We start from the raw sequence: 22,471 nt of genomic DNA on the forward strand, positions 1-22,471 counted from the left end.
GTCTCTTTCCGCAGATGTAGTCAATTTGATTTCTATGTATTCCATCTGGCGAGGGCCATGTGTATAGTCATCTCTTATGCTGTCTAAAGAAGGTATTTGAAATGAACAAATCATTGATTTTGCAGAATTCTGTCATGTATTTTATAGCATGATATCACCAAGGCCATATTTTCCAACTACTGATCCCTCCTCTTTGTTCCCAACCTTTGCGTTCCAATCACCAGTAATGATCGATACATCTCGATTGTCAAGTCTAGTGCGGTTCTTTGATCTTACTCTATAATTATTTGCTTTAAAAGGCATGTACATATATTGTTCAGAAATTTCACAAGTTGGTTAGTTTTGATAGGTAGATATCATTACATATCACATAGAGCAGTCAGCTGATAGTAAAGGGGGGCATATTGAGATGGATTGATGGCAGTAGCTGCAACAGTGGGCCAAACACAGCAACAATTGTGAGGATGTTGCAGGACCGACCAGGGTTTTATTCTGTTGTTGAATTTAGTTGAAGGCATCTAGTAACAACAACAACAAAATTTTATGTCACATTTATACTTTTATATTAATTTCTCTGAACACCATTTGCAAGTGGTACCAGTCTTTCCAAAGAATTTTCTTTTTATGAGGACTAAATATATTTTTGCCATTTATACATTCAAAGATATTGTTAAAAAATGGTGCTATAGGATAAAGCACTGGACCTCAGGGTCAGTTTGAAAAACAAGGTCAGCAGTTCAAACTCACCAGCCACTCTTTGGAACCCCTATACATAGTCGTTAGGCGTCGGAACAGACTCGAAGACACTTAACAACAACAACAACAGATATGTACCAAGAGTCATGTGTGGTGCTGTCTGATAAATCCTGGTCTGTTCACCACAAAGTTGGTGGGTGATTCAAACCTATCATACTCTCCTCAGAAACCCTATGCAGGGCTGCTTATGAGCTGGAACTGACTCAATGGCACTTAACAACAATGAGCCAAACAGACAAAGACTACTCTCATGGAGTTTAAATTTTAATCAAATTTATTTAAATATTTGATTTATATTTCATGGTAAACGCAATGTTGAAAAATACTGAACTGTAAGCAATAGAGAGCAACTGGAAGTATTTTATATGGGACGTCAGAATCACTGTAGTAAATATAGCGTTAAGTATGGAGGGGATTGTAATCATTGCAGTAAAATAAAGTACAATAGGATGAGTGTAAAACCTATGTTCTCCCATGTAAACTACCACTCAATTCACAATAATAATAAAAAAATATAACATGAGTAGAGTCGTAAAGGAAGTGAAGGAACAAATTATGAGAGAAGCCTTTCAGAGGCGGATGAAAAAACGATGCAAAAACCCTGCTCCTGCTTTGAAAAATAGCGTAGAGGCCAGTGTGGCTGAAGCTGAATAACTGAGGAACCTCTGGTATTATAGTGGTTATGAGTCAGGCTGCTAACCTCAGGGTCAGCAGTTGGAAATGACCACCTGCTCCACAGAAGAAAGATGAGGCTTTCTGCTCCCGTAAAGATGTACTGCCTTGGAAACACTCTACAGGGTCACCTCCACGGCACACCACCACCAGACTAGTAGGAGATGAACTCAGAAAGTGAGCAGGGGGCTTGACACTGCAGAGGTTTGTTATCCATGCTAAGGGTGTGTCATCTAGCTTTAAAAAGATCATTCTGGTTGTTTTGTTGAGTATAGACCACAGTGCACAGAAGGGAGTGGGGCTTAGTAAAGATAGAAGCAGAGCTTGGTAATGATTTAGACTAAGATGATGAGAAATGGTTAGGTTCTGATATAGTCATTACCTATTGGCAATAGTTCTTAATAAATAGGATAAAAATACTCTTATCTCAGGGGAAACTGGGTGTTATTGAGAACAGAAATAGTATATATTCGCTGCCATTGATAACCTGTACACATGACCCTGAAGGAGACTTATAACCTCACAATTGATACTTATAACCTCACAATTGAGGTTCTGGGAAGGTGATTTTAGCCCCTTATATTTGACACTATGGGTTAATGCCCTGGACTGCAAGATTGGTTTGGACTGCAGGTCAGTGGTTCAAGCTCACCAGCTATTCTTCAGAAACCCTATATAGGGAGGGTCCTTATGAGTTGGAATCGACTCCATGGTACTTAACAACATGTAGAGGTATCAGTTGCTTTTCTTGTTCCTTTTAGTTATTCTGAACTTTGGAGTTTGAGAATTCCGTCAGACATTGTTAACTAAAACATGAAATTTAAAATTTGCATGCAGGTGTACATTTTTGAGGTTAATGATCGTATTCACGGGAATGAGTTTAAATACTGATTTTCACTTTCTCTGTAATTTAGCTTTATAGTTATAAGAAAGCAAATGGCTACATTTTGTTAACATTTACTTGTACCTAAAACCTTTTTGGGAAGATGACTTGATTTGTAACATCTTTTAAACTATATATGTACTCTGTCTCTAAACATTTTTTTGCCCTTAGCACTTTTTTGTGTGTTATAATAAAATCCTAATGACTTTCAGTTAAATTATTTATACTCATTTGTTATATGTTCACAGTTCTGTTAATATTTAGAATGCCATTTAAATTTGTGTCTAGTGGTTTTGTGTTACTTATTTCTCAATTGACTTCACTTCATTCCGCTGTAGGGTAAGCACTGGACCACAAGGTTGGCTGTTCAAATTCACCAACCACTCCTCAGAAACACTGTACAGAATCACGATGAGTAGGAATTGACTCCATGGCATTTAACAATAACTCAATAGTGTTATTGTTAGGTTGTCAGTTCTGACTCATGGCCACCACGTACACAACAAAATGAAATACTGCCCAGTCCTGCATTATCTTTACAACTGTTTGTTTGAGCCCATTGATACTGACACTGTGTCAGTCCATCTTGTTGAGGGTCTTCCTCTCTCTCTCTGTTTTTTTTTTTTTTTTTGTGTGTGTGTGTGTGTGTTAATGAACTGAGTGATAGTTTGTTTACATGGGAGAACATCGGGTTTACACCATCGTTTCATTGCAGTGATTACAGTTTCTTTCGTGCATCATCATTCAACAGTATTTGCTTCTGCTGACCTTATGGTTCAAATCAACTTTGCAGTCCAGTGCATTAGCCCACAGCACCACACCAAGACTCCCAAATTTTAATACTAACAATATAAAAAAACAACAACAATTGAACTTGAAAGTGATATTTTGAGCATACTTTTTAAATTCCTAAAAATAATTTATTATGTTCTATTTTGTAAGATCCATAAACAGTTGCATCGAGTCTATAGTGGCTTCAGAGTATCTAATATTTTTAAGATAGCTTTAACAAAGAAAGAAAACTAGATCAGGTTGACTTCAATCTATTACTGTAAATAACCATGTAGTGGATGTAGTATTTTCAGTATTCTTCGCTAACACCACAGTCCACATGCGTCTTTGTTCACATCTTCGCTTTCACATGCATTTGAAGTGATTGAAAATGCCATGACTTTGGTCTGGTTTACCATATTCCTCAAAGTGACATCATTAACACTTGAAAGAGGTCTTTTGCAGCAGATTTGCTCAATGCAATAAGTTCTTTGGTATTTTTATATGAGTATAGATTGTGGATTCAAGTAAAATGAAATTGTTGACACCTTCAATCTTTTCTCCATTTATCATGTTATTTTTTGATCCAGTTGTTAGGATTTTTGTTTTCTTTACATCGAGGTGGAATCTATACTGGCAAGGTTGTGTGTGTCATCTGCTGCATATTGCATTTCTTCATCACATAATCCAGCATTTCAGATTATTTACTCAACATATACATTAAATAAATATGGTTAGAGGATACAGCCCTGATGCACACTTTCCTCATTTTAAACCGTTCAGTATCCTCTTGTTCTGTGAGGACGACTGCTTCTTGGTTTATGTAGTGGTTTCTTATGAGCTAAATTAAGTGTTCTGGAATTCCTGTTCTTTACAATGTTTTCATAATTTGTTGTGATTCGCATACAAATCAGCATCTCTTTGGTATTCTCCATTCTTAGCCAGTACTCATTCCATGGTAAGACAAACTGGCAGACGGACAGTGGATCTTAATGTTAGTTTGTATCCTTATTGTTTGCTGACTATGGATTTGTGAGATGAGGCAGGGTTATGTGTGTGGGTGGGGGCAGGAAGGGAGTGAGGGAGAATAATCTACTTTATATCAAGTATTTAGAACTACAGATTATATTACATCATTATGGCTTTTAAATGTTAAGCAAATCATCATCCAAAATGCCAAGCAAAACAGTACAAATTATAATTCATTGTAAACTCTGTGCCTTATTTCTAAGAATAGTAATACATCAACACTTACATACTGTTAAAAAGGTAATTGCTTTTTCAAAACATGCATTATAGTGATGTGGTGGTGGTTAAGTGTCATGGAGTTGATTCCAACTCCTAGTGACCGTGTATAGAGTTTCTGAGGAGTGGCTGGTGGGTTTGAACTGCATACCTTGCAGTTAGCAGTCCACTGCTTGTCCTACATGCTACACCAGGACTCCATTATAGTGATACAGAGTTACAAAAGTATTAGGTTAATTATAGCAGTGGTTTGTGGGTCATTATTAAACTCTTTAGCCTTTTCTCCTACCCACAACCATACTAACTAGCAAGGTCGGTTTGAACTGCAAGGTTGGCAGTTCAAACTCACTAGCTGCTCCTTGGCAACCCTCTACAGGGTTGCTATGAGTCAGAACAGACTCAGTGTCACTTAGCAACGTAACAATGAAGTCAGGAAGCACTTTGATCATACTTTAAGATTTAATTTAGTACAGTGAATGAGAAATAGATTTTTGTTTTGTTTTGTGAAAGATTTAGTTGTAGGGCACAATGCCTAATCTTCATAAGAAATTTTACTTATTTTTTCATAGTAGAGAAGAAGGGAAGACGAATTACTTTATTGAAGAATATATCATATATATTTCAGTATAATTTATTATTATTAACCTTAAGTTTTCTTTTTTTCTTTTAGCAAAACTGTACAATCTAAAGTGGACTGCATTTTGGTAAGTAAAATAACCAATTTTAAAGTTAATTTGTAATAAGATTTTTACCACTACATAAACTTTATTATTATCAAGTAAATACTGACTTTAAACATGACTCAATTTTAATGACTTGATTATAAGCCATATCTAAATACTTTCCTATAACTCATCAATAATGAAATTGTAATCTGAGTTAATCCAGTGTTTTTGAAATTTACCAGCAATTATTGAAAATGTCACAAATACATTTAATTATAGTAGAGATTTATTTTTATGTTCTAATTACTTTGTAAGACTGCCTCAAGAAAAGTTTTTAGATGCTGAGCTTTGCTGCAATTGTATATTTTTTGTATTTGGGTAGCTCGTCAGAAGGAACTAATGCAAAAATAATAAGATTGTAGTTCCTAGTCGGTTTTGTCTTAAACTTGTGAAGGAAGGAGTATGCAGCTGCTAAGGCTACTGGACTAATAGTAATTTCTTTCATGTAATCCCTACTAACAACCCTTAGGCCTTAGAACAGTCAGTGGCTCAATGAATCCTGGTGTGGCGCTGTGGGTTAATGCGCGAGACTGCAAAGCCGTTTGAACTACAAAGTCAGCGGTTCAAGCTCACCAGCTGCTCCTTGGAAACCCTGTACAGGGTCACTATGGGTTGGAACTGACTCAATGGCACTTCACAACACAACAACGACATGTTCCCTTTGAGATTCCCCAAAGTCAGTATAGTTAGTCCTCTTTCCCATCATGTGGCATCAGAACTTTCTCTCATTCAGGTTTGCATCTTTCTTTTGGGAAATCATCGAACTGACTGTCTTTTATTATCTGGCACTGAAATGATATGATACTGTATAGCCTTTGTTGTTGTTGTTATGTGCCGTGGAGTTGGTTCTCACTCATAGCGACCCTGTATAGGGTTTCCAAGGCTGTAAATCTTTATGGGAGCAGAACGCCTCATCTTTCTCCCACGGAACAGCTGGTAGTTTCGAACTGCTGACCTGGCGGTTCGCATCCTGATTCGTAACCACTACGCTACCAGAGCTCCTTGGTATATGGAAAAATAGTTAACAGTTCATAGGAGAAGTAATTTCGTTAATTCTATACTTTTCTTGGAGCCCTGGTAGTATAGTAACTAAAGCACCCAGCTGGTAACCCAAAGGGTGGCAGTTCAAATCCACCAGCTGCTCTACAAGACAAAGATGTGTCAGCCTTCCTCCATAAAGATTACAGTCTGAGAAACCCTGTGGGGTAGTTCACTCTTTCCTTTTAGCTCATTCCGGCTGAAATTGACTTTGCACTCAGCATACTTTTCTAATCCAATACCTGAGACAGGACATTGTGGGGTTTTATTCCTCGTTTGTTTTTCATTTAGTCCTCTCTTTCTCCCTCGTTTCCTTCTTTTTTCCTTTTTTTCCTGACAATAACCCTGTGAAGTAGGTCATCTGGTTACCCTCTTACAAATGAAGACACTGACACTTTGGCAGTTAGTTAAAAAAATAATTTTTGAACTCTTTCTGTCTGCCACTTCTAGACCTATGAGAAACACAAAATAATGGCCTCAAGAAATTCAGTTTTTTATTAAGATATGTTCAGGAATGCTCTGAGAACCTGAAACAGCAGTGATTGGGGATAGAGAGGTTGGCATTGTATTTCCATCTCTCCCTCCCCCAATACCCAGAGCATTTTTCTGTCTCACTCAGCTCTCATGAGTCTCATTCTTTATCTGTCACTCAATAATCACTGCTTTATTACTATGTGTGGGACACTATTTGGGTTACCCAGGTATGGTGGTAAACAATACAGGCACAGTTCCTAGCTAAGGACACTTGTACTATCTTTTTCATTACCTGAGATAACTTTGGAAGATTACTAATTTTTTCTCTTCATTGAGGAAATAGAGGCAGAAGCTTGTTGTAAATTGTAAAATTTCAGTATTTATAAAATACTAACCACACCTTCCGCATTTAAAAAAAAATCTTTCAAGAGCTAAGAAGTGTTTGTATTTAGGGTAAGGTAGGTGTGTGTATGTGTGTGTGTTTAGTTAATACTTTTTAGAGCATTGCTATTTACTATTGTTCTAGTCCCTGGACAGGCAGTGATAAACAAAATAGTCAGATCTTTATTGTCATGAAACTTATATTTTATTGGGTAAGATAGATAGTAAAAAAGTAACCTGGCTAGCCAACTGGAAGAGATCAATATTTGTGCCCATTTCTAAGAAAGGCAATCAAACTGAGTTTGGAAATTATTGAGCAATATCATTAATAGCATATGTTTGCAAAGTTTTGCTGAAGATAATTCTAAAACAACTACAGCCATAAATTGACAGAGAACTGCCCAAAGTTTAAGCCATATTCCAAAGAGATAATAGAATAAGGAATATTGCTGATATCAGATGGACCTTGGTTAAAAGCAGATCCTGTTTTCCTTTTTCTTTTTTTTTTTCCAATTATGTGAAAGTGTTCAACTGTGTGGATTATGGCAAATTATGAATAATATTATGAAAAATTGGAATTCCAGAACACTTAATTGTGCTCATGTGTAACATATACCTGGGTTAAGAGACAGTTCCAACAGAACTGTGTGTGGTAGGGTTATATCCTTTCCTTGTTCAATCTGTATGCTGAACAAATATCAATGAAGCTGCACTACATGAACACCATATGGTGTCAGGATTGAATAGTACATTAGCAACCAAAAATATGCCAATTATATAACCTTGCTTGCTGAAAATGAAGATGATTGAAAGCACTTATTGATAAACATCAAAGATTATAGCTTTCAGTATGGGTTACACTTTAACATGAAGAAAATGAAAGTTCTCACAACTTGACCCATAAAAAGCATTCTGATTAATGGAGAAAAAGTATTGTTCTAATTTGCTCAATAGTTAGTGCCCATGGAAGCCGCAGTCAAAAAAATCAAACAACATATTGCAGTGAAAAAGTCTGCTACAAAAGACTTCTATTTTTTCAAAAAGTAAGCTGCCACTTTAATGATTAAGATTCACTTGACATAAAAGTCTTTTTAATTCCTTCTTATGCATGTGAAATCTGGACAATTAAGAGAAAGATTTAAAAAAAAAAAGAATTGATTCATTCAAATTGTGGTCTTGGCAAATAATATTGAATATACAGTGTACTGGGAGAAGTATAATCAGTCTTATAAGAAGTACAACCAGAATGCTCGTGAAAAGAAAGGGTGACGAGACTTTGTCATGCTTACTTTTACTACTTTATGTCATCGGGAGACACTGATTTCTAGAAAAGGACATCATGCTTCATAAAGTACAAGCTCAAGAAAAATAAGGAAAACCCTGAATGAGATGGGTTGACAAAAGAGTCACAGTGGACTCACCAACAATCATAAATATGACACGGGACCAGGCAACATTTCCTTCTATTATACGCAAGGGCACCAGGAGTTGGAACCAACTTGATGGCAGGTAACAACAACAACATGATGCATATTATAATGAAAAATATCATTGAAAAAAGGGCAAATTATGCAGAGGATATTTATGAAATATTTCTAAAATACTAAGATATATTCTTACATAAAAAATATTAAACTACATAACCAATACAATCTCAACTGTGAGTAATGGAGCCATAACTGGAACCCAGGACTTTTGATTTTATATTTCTTGTATTCTACCCATTGTCATGGAGTTAATAGTAACTTATAGCAATGCTATAGGACAGAGTAGAACTTCCCCCTAGGATTTCTCCTTGTGTGGCAGTGTGGGTTAATGCGCTGGACTACATACTGGCTTGAACTGCAAGGTTGGTGGTTCAAGCTCACCAGCTACTCCTCGAAAACCCCTATACAGGACACTATGAGTTGAAACTGACTTGATGGCACAAAACAACAATAATCTTTATGGAAGCAGTCTGCTGTGTATTTCTCCCACTGAGCAGCTGGTGGGCTCAAACCGCCAGCATTTCGGTTAGCAGCTGAGTGCTCATCTATTGTGCTACCAGGGCTCCTTTTTGTAACCCTAGTATGCTCTGGTAGTGTAGTTGTTACGAATTGGGCTGCAAACATTAAGCTCAGCAGTTCGAAACTACCCGCCGCTCCATGGGAGAAAGATGAGGCTTTCTGCTCCCATAAAGACTTACAGCCTTGGAAACCCTGTATAGGGTCGCTATGGGTCGGAACCGACTCAGCGACACTTAACAACAACAACAGTATGGCAAAACTAAACTCCTCTATTAAATCTGCTGCTTCGGTGCTCTTCTTTCTGTCAATGGCACTTCTATCACTCAGCTTTAATTTCCTGGAGTCTTCTTTAATGCTTTCCTCCCCTTTGCTCTCCATGGTCTGTTGAGGTCTCAAGCCTTGTTCGGTTGTCTACCTCTGTAACATCTCTTAGATGTCTTTTTCCTTTCTTATTGCCATACCTGTATGTCATCCCTCTTTGTTTCTTGTTTGGGAACACCAATCTCAGACAACTGCTGATGTCCTATGTTTGTGGATTTTTCTTTTCTTGAAATTGTATTGATATCAAATAATACCACATGTAACTAATTGTATACAGATTTTTTTCTTTTAGCGTATTTAAAGTTCATCTATGTTATAGCAAGTAGATTATTCCTTTTAACTTCTTTTTAAATAGGTATACTTTAGATACCATAACATTCACTCATTCAAATGAACAACCAAGTAATTTCTAGTAAATTTAGTGAGTGGTATAACTATCACCATAAATAAGTCTTAAAACGTTTTCATCCCCTAATAAGATTGTGCATGTCCAATTAGAGTTAATCTTTACTCCTACCTCTTAGACTTGTTATTGTTAAGTGCTGTCAAGTCGGTTCCGACCCGTAGTGACCCTGTATAGGGTTTCTGAGGAGCAGCTGGTGAGCTTGAACCACCGACCTTGCAGTTCAAATGGCTTTGCAATCTGATGCATCAAACCACAGCGCCACACCAACCACTAATCTACTTTCCACCTATAAATTTGCATTTTGAGGACATTTCATATAAAAGAAAACATATATGTAGTTTCTTGTGTGTGGTTTCTTTCATTAACATCATGTTTTTGAGATTCACTAAGATAGCATGTGTCAGTAGCTAATTTTCTGTTATTGATGAATAGTATTCTGTTTACTAGTATGTGTGATACCACATTCTGTCTGTCACTTGCTGTTGATGGGTATTTAGATGGTTTCCAATTTCAACTATTATGAATAATGCTGCTATGGATGTTCACATATCTGTGTGGGAATCTGTTTTCAGTTTTAGGGATAGATGTCAAAGAGTGGAATGGTAGATGATAGCTGTGTTTAGTATTTTGAGAAACTATGAGAGAACTGTTTTCCAAAGTGACTATTGTCATTTTACATTCTTACTAGAAATATAAAAAGGTTCTTAGCTCTTTACATTGTCACCAGCACTTGGTATTTTTGGTCTTTTTGATTATAGACATTCTCCTGGATAAGTAATGGTTACTCATTGTATTTTTAGTTTGCATTTGTTCATAACTAATGACGTGAAACATATTTTCATTATTAGATCTTCTTGACGAAATATCTCTTTTCAGTTCTGTTGCCCCCCCCCTTTTTAAGCTTTTATTGTAAATTGAGTGATTACATGGGAGAACATCGGTTTTGCGCTCAACCAATTATGTTTTGTTTCATTACAATGATTACAATTCTCTCCATGTATTTGCTAACAGTATTTGCCTCTATTCCCTCTTTTTTTTTTTGATGTACACAAAAACATGCAGGAATATGCAAGCCAGCCTCCTGCCTTCCAGCACACAGCCTTTTTCTTTCCATGAATCTAAGAGTCCTCAGCTACTCTACCTCTCCATGCCATCACTTCTGTGTCCATCTCTGATATCACTGCTTCTCTGGCTAGGACTGTTGCCCATTTTTTAACTGGGTTGTTTATCTTCTTCATATTGAGTTATAGGAGTTTTCACATATTTTGAATAAATTCCTTTAAAACCTAGTGTCATCATGTCAGTTCCAATTCATAGCTGCTGAGCAGAACTAGGACTTTTGAGGCTATAAAACTTTACAGAAGCAGACTGCCTATCTTTCTCCTATGGAGCAACTGGTGGGTTTGAATGACCAATGTTTTGGCTAATAGCCAAACACTTTACCCTTTGCACTACCAGGGTTCCTTACAACTCATTTGTCAGTTACATAATTTCTAAATATTTTCTCTTAGTCTAGGGTTTGTCTTTTTATTTTAATGATATCAATGAAGAACAAACATTTGTCATTTTTGATGTCTATCAGTTTTTTCTTCTATTACGATTTTGATGTTATGATAAAGAAATACTTACCTAATCCAAGAAAACAAAGATTTTCTTCTGTGTTTTCTTGAAGATTTACAGTTGTAGCCCTTACCTATTGATCAGTATGTAATGATCAAAGTTGTCTTCTTTCTCTCTCCCCATACCCACATATTGAGTGACATCCAGTAGTTCACCACTCATCTGTCAGTTCTTTGAACTGTGGTAACTTTTGTATTGTTGTGATGGTGGATAGGGTCATGCATCATGGGCAACTTCCAGAGTAAGATCGACTAAGGAGAAGGCGAGGCGAACCACTTGCTTTTGATTGTGAATCCCCTTCCTTCCTGCTGGTTCTCTCAGGGGTTTTTTCCTTGTATTTTTAAGCCCTATTATTTATTAGCTGCATAGTTGTTTAGGACTGTTATAACTTCTTGGTGAATTGATTCTTTTATTATTACAATATTTCCACTTTGGATTTCTGATTATCTTCTTTGCTTTGAAGTCCATTTTGTCCAGACTTTTTATAATTAGTGTTTATTACTTAGCATGGAGTCTTGGCATGGCACTGTAGGATAATGCACTGGACCTCAAGGTTGGTCTGAACTGCAAGGTCAGCAATTCAAGCCCACCAGCCACTCCCCGGAAACCCTATACAAGTTTGTTATGAGTTGTAACCAACTGGATGGCACTTAACAATTTAGCATATTTTTTCCTATCTTCTCACTTTTAAATAATATTTATAGCATATTTCTTATTATTAAATAGTTGGACCTTTCATGGCCATCCTAATACCTTCTTTATTGTAACTGCCTATATGGTAGAGTAAAGAGCTCTGGTAGCGTAGTGGTTACAAATCGGGCTGTGAATCTTAAGGTCAGCAGTTTGAAACTACCAGCCGCTCTGCAGGAGAAAGATGAAGCTTTCTGCTCCCGTAAAGATTTATAGCCTTGGAAACCCTGTACAGGGTCAGAACCGACTTGATGACACTTAACAACAGCAACATATGTTAAAGTATGTGTGTAAATACTATTTTGTTATTTTTTTGCAGAGTAGGTCTGCTATCAATTCTTCCAGTTTTATTTTATGTGAATAAAGGCCTTTAATATTTCTCTTCATTTACAAAGAAGTTTTTATTGGGTATAGAATTATAGTTAATTTTCTTTCAGTATTTTAATGATGGTGATTCATTGTCTCCTGACTTACATTGTCTCTCTGAAATGTATGTGGTCATTCATGTGTTGTTTTCCTATGCTTAATGTATCCTTCTTTTTCCTATAACATTTTTAAAAAGATTTTCTCTTCATTAGTGATTTTCAGCATTTTTTCTATTATCTTTGGTATGATTTCTTTTTATCCTGCTTATGTTTCATTGAATCTGTAGGTTTAAGTTTTTCATAAATTTTGAAAATTTCTAGCCATTGTTTTTCCAAAGATTCTTCTTTGCCCCTCTCATCCTGGGACTCAAATTATACATATGTTATATTCAGTATAGTCCCACAGGCCATGAATGCATGTTTAGTTGCTTTGTTTTGTTTTCCTACTTTTGTGTCATTTTGGATAGTTTAGATGCCTGTATATCACATTTCCAAATTTCTCTTGTAAAGTATGTAAATGGCTTTACAGCCCACTCAGTGAATTTTCCATTTTACATACTGTATTTTCTTTAATTCTAGAAGTTCTATATGGTTTTTTTAATGTCTTCCATTTCTTTTCTCATTATGTTAATTTTCCTTTTAAATCTCTGGGCATATTTGTGATACTTGTTTCTAAATTATGATTTGCTAATTCTGTTATTGGAGTCCTGCTGTGGCACCATGGGTTAATGCGCTGTACTGCAAGTTCGGTGTGAACCTCAGGGTTGGCAGTTCACCATTCAGTCCTCAGAAACCCTATAAAGGGTCTCTATCATTCCAGACTGACTCAAAGGTGCTTAGCAACAACAACAACAACTCTATTATTTGTCATTTCCTGGGCTGCTTTTACCTAGTTTTGTTCCAGTTTTCTGTTTCTTTGCATATCTTGTTTTTTGTGTTTTTGGTTTTGATTTTTGTTTTTTTTCAGGCCTGGACATTGTGAATTTATGGGGTTCAGGTGTGTGCATTTTGTTCTCTTGCATCTTTGTTACTTGTGGGCATTGATTCTTTTGAGGCTTGTTTTTAAGCCTTGGTAAAGCAGGTCTGGAATGTCATTTACTGTAAAGCTTTAATATGAAAAAAGCTACTCCTCTGGTATCTGTAGTACACTCCTTGAGTGTTCACTGAGAACTCCAACTCTGTCTGGTTAAAGATGGAACATCTCCCAGTTGGTTACAGTTCTCTGGTAGTTCTTTGCACCTCCCTCATGAGTTATATTTTACACATACACTGCTTAATATTTATCAGCAAACTCCAAATCAACATAGATATTTGTGTAGTTTTAAAGATCTTAATCTTCCTTTTATTTGGTACTTTGTCTCCTCAATCACTGATCAGTCTCATCAGTTAAGCAAAACTACCATGCTCTCCTTAGGCTCTCCCTTCCAGTTCCACAGTCCAAAAGTTGCCTTCAGATGAGAGATACCAGGCTAAACATAGAAATGGTCTCATTTGTTTGTTTGTTTTCAGATACAACAGTTCTGTACTCTTTGTTGTCCAATTCCTAGAAATAGTTGTTCTCTTTTTTGTGTTCAGGTTTTATGCATTTAAGCCTGGAAAGCCACTCTGGTGTCTTCCATTCACTCAAGTATGGGCCCAAGTGAACTCCTTTAATAGCATCTGTAGTTGGTGGAAATGGTTGATTAACACACTCACTGTAAACCAAGGTGGATGGAGGTTTGAGTGTACCCCAAAGGTGCCTCAAAAAAGAAAGGCCTAGTGATCCACTGCTGAAAAATCAGTCATTGAAAACCCTATGGAGCCCATGTCTACCCGGACACACATGAGGTGACATTGAGTCAGAAGTCATGTAGGTGTGTGTGGGTTTTGTTGTTGTTGATGTTTTAAATAGTCCATCGTGTGTGTCAAACACATTTTACTTCTGTTCATTTGGTGCTGGAACATTGCAAATAGTGCTGCAGTGAACATTGGTGTACAAACAATCTGTTTTTATTCCCACTTTCAATAATTTAGGCATATACTAGGAGTGGAATTAACTAGGTCATAAGGCAATTCCTTGTTTAACTTTTTGAGGAACTGCCAGACATTCCCATGAGGAGTGGATGAGGGATCTGGTTTCTCTGTATCCTTGACAACAGTACCTGTTGTTTTTGTGTGTTTTGTTTTTATCATAGATTTCCTAGTGGGAGTAAAGTGGTATCTCATTGTGGTTTTCATTTGCATTCCCCTAAGGAGCTCTGGTAGCGTAGTGGTTACGAGTTGGGCTGCGAATCTCAGGGTCAGCAGTTCGAAACTACCAGCTGTTCCGCGGGAGAAAGATGAAGCTTTCTGCTCCCATAAAGATTTACAGCCTTGGAAGCCCTGTACAGGGTCGCTGTGAGTCGGAACTGACTCCATGACACATTAACAACAATAACAACAAGGAGCTCTGGTAGCATAGTGGTTACGAATCAGGCTGCTAACCTCAAGGCGGCTGTTCTGTTACGCAGAAGAAACATGAGGCGTTCTGCTCCCCTAAAGATTTACAGCCTTGGAAATCTCATGCAGGGTCACTATGATTCAGAACCGACTCCACAGCGTATAACAACAACAACAATGACTAATAATGAACATTTTTTTCATGTGTTTTTTATGCTACTTAGATCTCTCACTTTCTCTTTTTTTGAGGAATGTTTATTAAAGTTCTCAGTCTGTATTTTGATTGGATTGTTTGTCTTTTTTGTTAAGTTGTAGGTGTTCATTATATGTTTTGAATATTAAATTCTTTTTTTTTAAATCTTTAAAATAAAACTTTATTCAACAGAAATTGGCCACTTTTATTCTTTTTTTTTTATACAAGAGATCACCACTATTTATTTCAAATCTTCTCATCACCTTTGCCAAAAAGAACTGCTTTTAAAAAACGGCATCATGTCATTACATTGTATGAATATAATTTAATCCTGTGCTTTTAATTTTTCATGTTTCTAGTTTGTTTAAAAATATTTTATTATGAGTTATGTGATAGTTTACATGGGAGAACATTAGCTTTACATTCATCGTATTGTATATAGTTTCATTGCCATGGTTACAATCCATTCCATGCATCATCAGCCAACCACAGGGCATACCCTGCAAGCCTGCCCCCTGGTCATCAGCACACAGCCCCTCTCCCTCTCTGGGTCTAAAGTCCTCAGCCGCTCCATCTCTGCACGTCATCATTATTGCCTCCATCTCTGGGTAGTGTCCTGCTCTCTGCTCTTCTCCCTTGATGGTTCCAGGGACTTCCGCTCCTAGACTGCAAAGTCAATCACTCCCCTCCTTGTGCTACAAAACATCTACTTTTAGATTTCCAATCCTCACAGTCCTGATAACAATTACTCACTATTGTATCACAAGAGACCTATCCACATCTCCTTTCATCAGCCCTGTTCAGACAGATTGGATACTACTCAGTGGAGATGCTACCTTCCTCCACACCCTCTGAATCTAGGCTCCCTCTTGAAAGCTTGTAAGCCAGTCACTTCTTGCCTTTGTAGGCGCTCCTATTTTGGATAGCCAATGTCCAAATTGCCCATCCCTCTCAACTCTGTGTGGAGGGGGTAGGAATGATCCTCGCTGTAACAGTTTGTTCTCTCTTTTGAGCTACTGCATCCATAGGTGTAGGTCAAGTTCATCAAATTGTATCAGATTACTATTTTTTTCTTCTTTCTTCTTCTAGTTGAGCTCTGATCATCCAGTCATTATCTGCAAGTATGGGTGTTCTTATGCATATGCCCTCTCTTCTTATCAGTTGCAGGCTTCACGCTCCACTCTAGTCCTTTGTGGCTATGTCACTGACTCTGGGCCCAAGAGTCCCCAGGTCTTGCCACCACTGCTGGCCAACCAGGTCTCTACCCGAGTTCACAGGAGTCTATTGAACATTGTAGGTTTAGCTTGCAGCTTCGTTGCTGTTTTTCCTCACTTCCCTGTATCGGTGACCAACATGGTCACCAATCAGAGCATGTATTCCCATTGAGTCTTATTCTTGGAAGGGGGTTTGCCCTGAGGGGACCTGACCTCTTGCCTTGATGTCTTCTGGGCATGAATATTAAACTCTTTAGGAATCCTGGTGTGGTACTGTAGAATGAGCACTGACTGAAAGTTCGATTTGAACTATAAGGTTGGTGGTTCAGACGCACCAGCTGCTCTTTGGAAACCCTATACAGGGTTCTGTGAATCAGAAATGACTTGTCAGCACTTAACAACAACAACAACAATCAAATGTATGGTTCTAGAAAGATTTTTTTCCCCACTGTCACTTCACTTTGTTGATAAAGTCCTTTGGTGCACATAAATTACTAACTTTGAAGTCCAGTTTGTCCTTTTTTTGCTTGTTTTTGGTGCCATACCAAAGAATTCATTGTTAACAACCAGATCTTGAAGCATTATTTCTGTTTTCTTCTAAGAGTTTTAAGATTTCAGTTCTTACATTTAGGTTCTTAATGCATTTTGAGTTAATTTTCATATACAGGTTTTGAGGTATGGGTCCAGCTTTATTCTTCAGCATGTTGAAATCCAGTTGTCCCAGCACCATTTATTAAAGAGACTGCTCTGGTAGCGTAGTGGTTACACGTTGGGCTGCTAACCTTGAGGTCGGCCTTTGAAACTATCAACCATTCCACAGGAGAAAGATAAAGCTTTCTACTCCCATAAAGATTTACAGCCTCAGAAACCCTATGCAGGGTTGCTTTAAGTCAGAACCGACTCCACGGCACTTAACAACAACAACTCTTAACTTACTGAATATACATAGCAGGCTTGTCGAAAATCAATTGACCATAAATATACAATTTCATTTTACTCTTGACTTTGTTCCATTAGTGTAGACTATATGTCAGTCATTATTCCAGTATCAGATTGTTTTGATTACTGCAACTTCAGTGTTACACCCAAGTTTAACCATAAATGTGGTGTTTATTCTTGCTTTAATTTTATCAGAATTCATATTGTTCTGCTGATGGGGCACTTTTCAAACTGATGTTTTATCCTTATTAGTGTCTTAAACTAGATCCTGTGCAGACATAACTAATTAGTACAGGTTTATTTTAATGCAAAAATATTTTGAAATCCATGCATGGTTTTCTCATAATATGCATTTTTCTATATGAACTTTTTGAAAATCTCATGTTTAGGTCTTATCTAATTTCAGTAACGTACAGGTTTCACTGTAAAAGACTTTTCACTTCCCCATTTAAATTTATTCCTAGGTATTTTATTCTTTTAGATGCTCCTATAAGTGGAATGGAGTCCTGGTGTGGTGCTGTGGGTTAATGTACTGGACTGCAAAGTTGGTTTGAACTACAAGGTCAGCAGTTCATGCTCACCAGCCACTCCTTGGAAACCCTATACAGGGTAGCTGTGGGTCCGAACCGACTCGACGGCACTTAACAACAATAACAAATAAGTGTAATTGTTTGCTTAGTTTTCTTTTCAAAACTCTCATTACTGTTGTATAGAAACCTGACCAATTTTTGTGTGTTGACTTTGGACCTTGCGACTTTTTAAAAATCATTACTAGCTGTAATAACTTCCCTAGTGAATTCTACATGGTTTTCTACATATAGGGTTTTGTCACCTGTGCAAAAACAGAGTTGTACTCCTTTCTTCCTGTTGAGGATATGTCTTTCTTGCTGTATTGAAACTGTTCCATCTCTGTATATTTTTAATATCACAAAAAGAGGTAATCGGTTAACTTTTACTCTCAGTACCTTTTTTTTTTTTTTTGCATTCAGCTTAAGAGTTGTTTTATCCTCTCACGGGACCTAACCCTGTATTTTACCTCAGACCATGGTTCATTACTCTCTAACTCAGAGGTCATAATGATTTTATAGAATGTAACTACCACAAGTAACAAGAGTGAACCTGGATATCTTTTTGTATTTTCTCTTGTTAAGAACTCAGTAAATCCAAAATCGTAAGTTTTGGTGATTTTTCTCTTACATAATTATACCAATATCCTAATCATTGTCAGCTAGCTCTGTAATTCATTTTCTTGGTCACAAAGAGGAACAGGTAAGAAGAATATAATGGCAGTCTCTCACTATTACCTGAGAGAAATGCCCTTTCGATAATATCTTTATATTCAAGAATGACATAATACATAAATGAGTGCTCTGAAAGAAAACAAAATTTTAAATAGAATTCTAATTTTTATAGTTTTGTGTTTTAAGTCATTTTTAACATACAGAAAAGTAGACTCTGGAGGAGAAAGAAGTAATTTATAGCAGAAGCAGAGAGTTTCATGGTAACCATGGAAGAAATCCAGGGTAGTATTATTGTTGTTGTTAGACCATAATGGTAACTAAGCTCATTTGAATCCTACTTAAAGGCCTTAAATCTCTAAGCCTTCGCTTATTAGAACGTTACTAGCCAGGAACACTAACAGCTCGAGAAGGCAAAGTAAAGTATAATAAAATGTGCAGAGTTATAGAGTTAGAAAACCTCAAGAAATTCTTTGAGCACTTCTCAAGTTAAAAGAACTGAAGGAAAATTCAAGTCTCAAGTTGCTATATGGAAGGATTCTATGGGCAAAATGTTGAATGATGCAGGAAGCATCAAAAGAATATGGAAGAAACACTGTATCAAAAAGAATTGGTCAGCATTTAACCATATCAGGAGATAGGTGTATTATGGTCTAGTTTAAAGGAACAAGTCCAATCTGTACTGAAAGTATTGGTGAAAAACAAGGCTTCTGGAATTGATAAAAATTGAAATAATTTATTGTTTCAATAAATGGATGCAGTGTTGGCAGCTCTCACTCATCTGTGCCAAGAAATTTGGAAGACAGTTGGCCAACCCATTTGAAGAGATCCATATTTGTGTACATTTTAAAGAAATATCACATACAAGTGAAAATTTTCTGACGATTATTCAAAAACAATGCAGTAGTACATCTACAGAGAACTGCCAGAAATTCTAGTTGAATGTAGAAGAGGATGTGGAATCAGGGATATCTCTGCTGACGTCAGGTGGATCTTGGTTGAAAGCAGAGAATACTAGAAAGATGTTTACTTGTATTTTATTGGCTATGCAAAGACATATATTCAATTATGGATAACAACAAATTATGAATAGCATTGTGAAGGAATTTCAGAATACTTAATTATGCTCATGAGGAATCTATATATAGACCAAGATGCAATCATTAGAATAGAACAAATGGTTTAAAATCTGAAAAGGTATGATTGCCTATATTACCAATGATAGAACCTTGTTTGTGGAAAGCAAAGAGGAATTATACTTACTGATGAAGATCAAAGACTACAGCCTTCAGTATGATGTGCACTGCAATGTAACGAAAATTAAAATCCTCACAACTGGACCAGTAAATAACATCATGATAAGCAGAGAAAAGGTTGAAGTTGTTAAAGATTTCATTCTGTTTGGATCAGTACCCATGGAGGCAGCAATCAGGAAATCAAAGGACATAGGGCATTAGGCACATCTGCTGCAAAAGGTCCTGTTCAAATGTTAAAGAACAAAGATGTCACTTTGAGGACTAAAGAGCACCTGACCCAAGACTTGGTAATTTTAGTCACCACATATACATGCAAGGACTGCTGGTGTGGCACTTTAGAAGAAGCACTGGACTGCAAACCACAAGATTGGTGGTTCAAACCCACCAAGCTTCTCCTCGGAAACCCTGTACAGGGTCCATTACCAGTAGCAATCAACTCTTTGTCACTTAACAGCAACAACAGTGGCACAGCATGCAAAAGCTGGACAGTAAATTAGGAAAACTGTAGAAAAGTCTTTAAATTATGGTATTAGAGGAAAATACTGAATATACCATGGACTGCCAGAAGAACAGACAAATTTATTCTGGAAGATTTGCTTGCTGGATTGCTCCTTGGAAACAATGATGGTTTGATTTTGTCTATCATACTTGGGACATGTCAGGAGGGTCCAGTCCCTGGGAAAGAACATCATGCTTGGTAAAGTAGAGGGTCAGTGAAAAAGGACAGCACAGGACCGGGCAGTGTTTTGTTCTGTTGTATGTAGTGTAACCATGAGTTGGAACCAACTCGATAGCACCTAACAACAGCAACAACAACACATTAAAGATAAAATTGAATTTTTTTAAAGAAACCTTTTTCTAATGCTTATTATGAAAAGTAATGTTTGATGGACTACTAGTGAACAGTGTACTCTGAAGATTGGTCATTGTCCCTCAGAACTCCATCATTCTCAAATTGGCCAGGTCTTTGAAAGATGTTATAAGTCTCAACAGAAGAGTTTCTACTTCTGGAAATGAAGATGATGATTCACGCCACAATATTCTCTAATAATTATGGTCTTCACATGCATCTTCCCTTCACCAACTTTGTGACTTTGTAAAAAACCTGTAAACACTTGAGAGGGAAGATTCTCCTAAACAGGAAACATCACTCCAGAGAAATTTAACTTCATATAGGAGAAATCACCATTTATTAACATTTGAGGAGTTGCAGAGTAAACCTGATATTTCACTTTTTCAAGGAAAGTCCTTAAAAATAGGAGATTTCTTCGGGCTATAAAAGTTTGCTTGTGCTTCTGCAAAAAGACTTAAAGACTCATAGAGTCACTATGAGTCCAAACCAACTTCAAAGCATTTAACAACAGTATGTCAGTAAATCAAAAACAACAAGAAACCCACTGCCATTGAATTGATTCTAATATGACAGAGTATAGACCCTCTATAAGACAGAGTAGAACTACTCCTTAGGGTTTCTGAGACTAAATCTTTATGGGAGCAGACAGCATTATCTTTCTCCCATAGATCAGCTGGTGGACTTGAACTGCTGACCTTGCAGGTGGCAGCCCAACACCTAACCCATAGTACCACCAAGGCTCCTATGTCAATAAATACTTCTGAATATATAGTATATTGTTTTGCTAGTTTTTATGGAAAGAGACAAGAGAAAAGTTACCCAATTTGTTCCAAGCCCAATCTGAGAAAATCTGTTATTTCTGACCTACTCTGTTTAGTTTCATTTCTTTCTCTCTAATCAGAAAACTATTGTCAGAAATATTGGTGTGGCGCTGTGGGCTAAAGCACTAGACCACAAGGTCAGTTTGAACCATATGGTTAGCAGGTCAAACTCACCAACCACTCCTTGGAAACTTTATGCAGGGTCACTATGAGTCGGAACCCACTCGACAGTACTTAACAACAACCACCATTATATTCTTGTACTCTACTTTGAGGAAAGCCAGTGCTGCTAAAACGTAGTATATCGTCTTCAGTCATTTACAGCCAAGACTCACTGAGAAAATCTAGGAGCCTTGCTTTTGGTGTATCTCCTGAGTTAATAGATGTTACCAGGTTAAATATTTCCTGAATTTCTTCAGATAAAGATTACTTAATTTTTCAAATAAGAAATTAGGTACTTGTTGATAATTTTCTGCCAAAGACCTCATTTTAATTGATTGTATATGTCAAAGTATTAGCACTTATCTAATAGTAATGCATATTATAAAAATATAAAGTGTTTATTCGATGCTCAGAAAATTTATAGAACTATTTTTACTGTTTACTAATATAGAAATTGCTGCTCAGCTTGAGTGGCTTGCCCAGTATCACAAAGCTAATGAATTGCAAATCTGGAACTCAAATAGTCTTCAAATTCTGCATTCTGTACCTTACCACTATATCTTACTGTTTGAATTAGATTAGGTTTGAAGAGTCAATCAAATTAAAATAGCAACTCTTTCATCTATAATACTAGAGTAAGTAAGAAGATATTGTTAGTAGGTTTCCAGTTCATACATGTACAGGTTTATTCCAAACAAAACATGCTTAGGAATGTCTTTGTGATCATTGGATGGCTGCTCAGTCTCATTAGGGTGCTTCCCCAAGAAAAGATCCAACCAAAACATTGATTTTTGAGGGATTTTCTGGGTCAGTTAAACTCAAGACCAAGAGGTTAGCCCAGAAGGTTATGGGGAATGATTTGGGGACTCCAAAGGGGTAAGCTTAACACAAGGGCTTATTATGAAGAAGTTTTAAGAAAATCGAAATCTGTACGGGTGGATAAAAGGCCAGGAAAGTTGCACTAAGGAATTTTTCCCCGTCATGATAATGCCATCTTCTCATTCTTTAAGGGTAGCAAAGGGCT

The 22,471-nt window shown here is 36.9% G+C and overlaps 1 protein-coding gene across 1 annotated transcript in view; it reads left to right on the forward strand.

Annotated features, from left to right (window-relative positions):
• RFX7 (regulatory factor X, 7) overlaps window positions 1–22,471 on the forward strand; it is a 160,226-nt gene that overhangs the window by 66,551 nt on the left and 71,204 nt on the right. The window contains exon 2 of the mRNA XM_006831618.1: window positions 4,998–5,031. Within this exon, the coding sequence (XP_006831681.1) occupies window positions 4,998–5,031 (34 nt within the window). The remainder of the gene's footprint in view (window positions 1–4,997; window positions 5,032–22,471) is intronic.

The sequence above is a fragment of the Chrysochloris asiatica genome, unplaced genomic scaffold (genome assembly GCF_000296735.1).
Source record: "Chrysochloris asiatica unplaced genomic scaffold, ChrAsi1.0 scaffold00004, whole genome shotgun sequence".
Lineage (NCBI taxonomy): Eukaryota > Metazoa > Chordata > Mammalia > Afrosoricida > Chrysochloridae > Chrysochloris > Chrysochloris asiatica.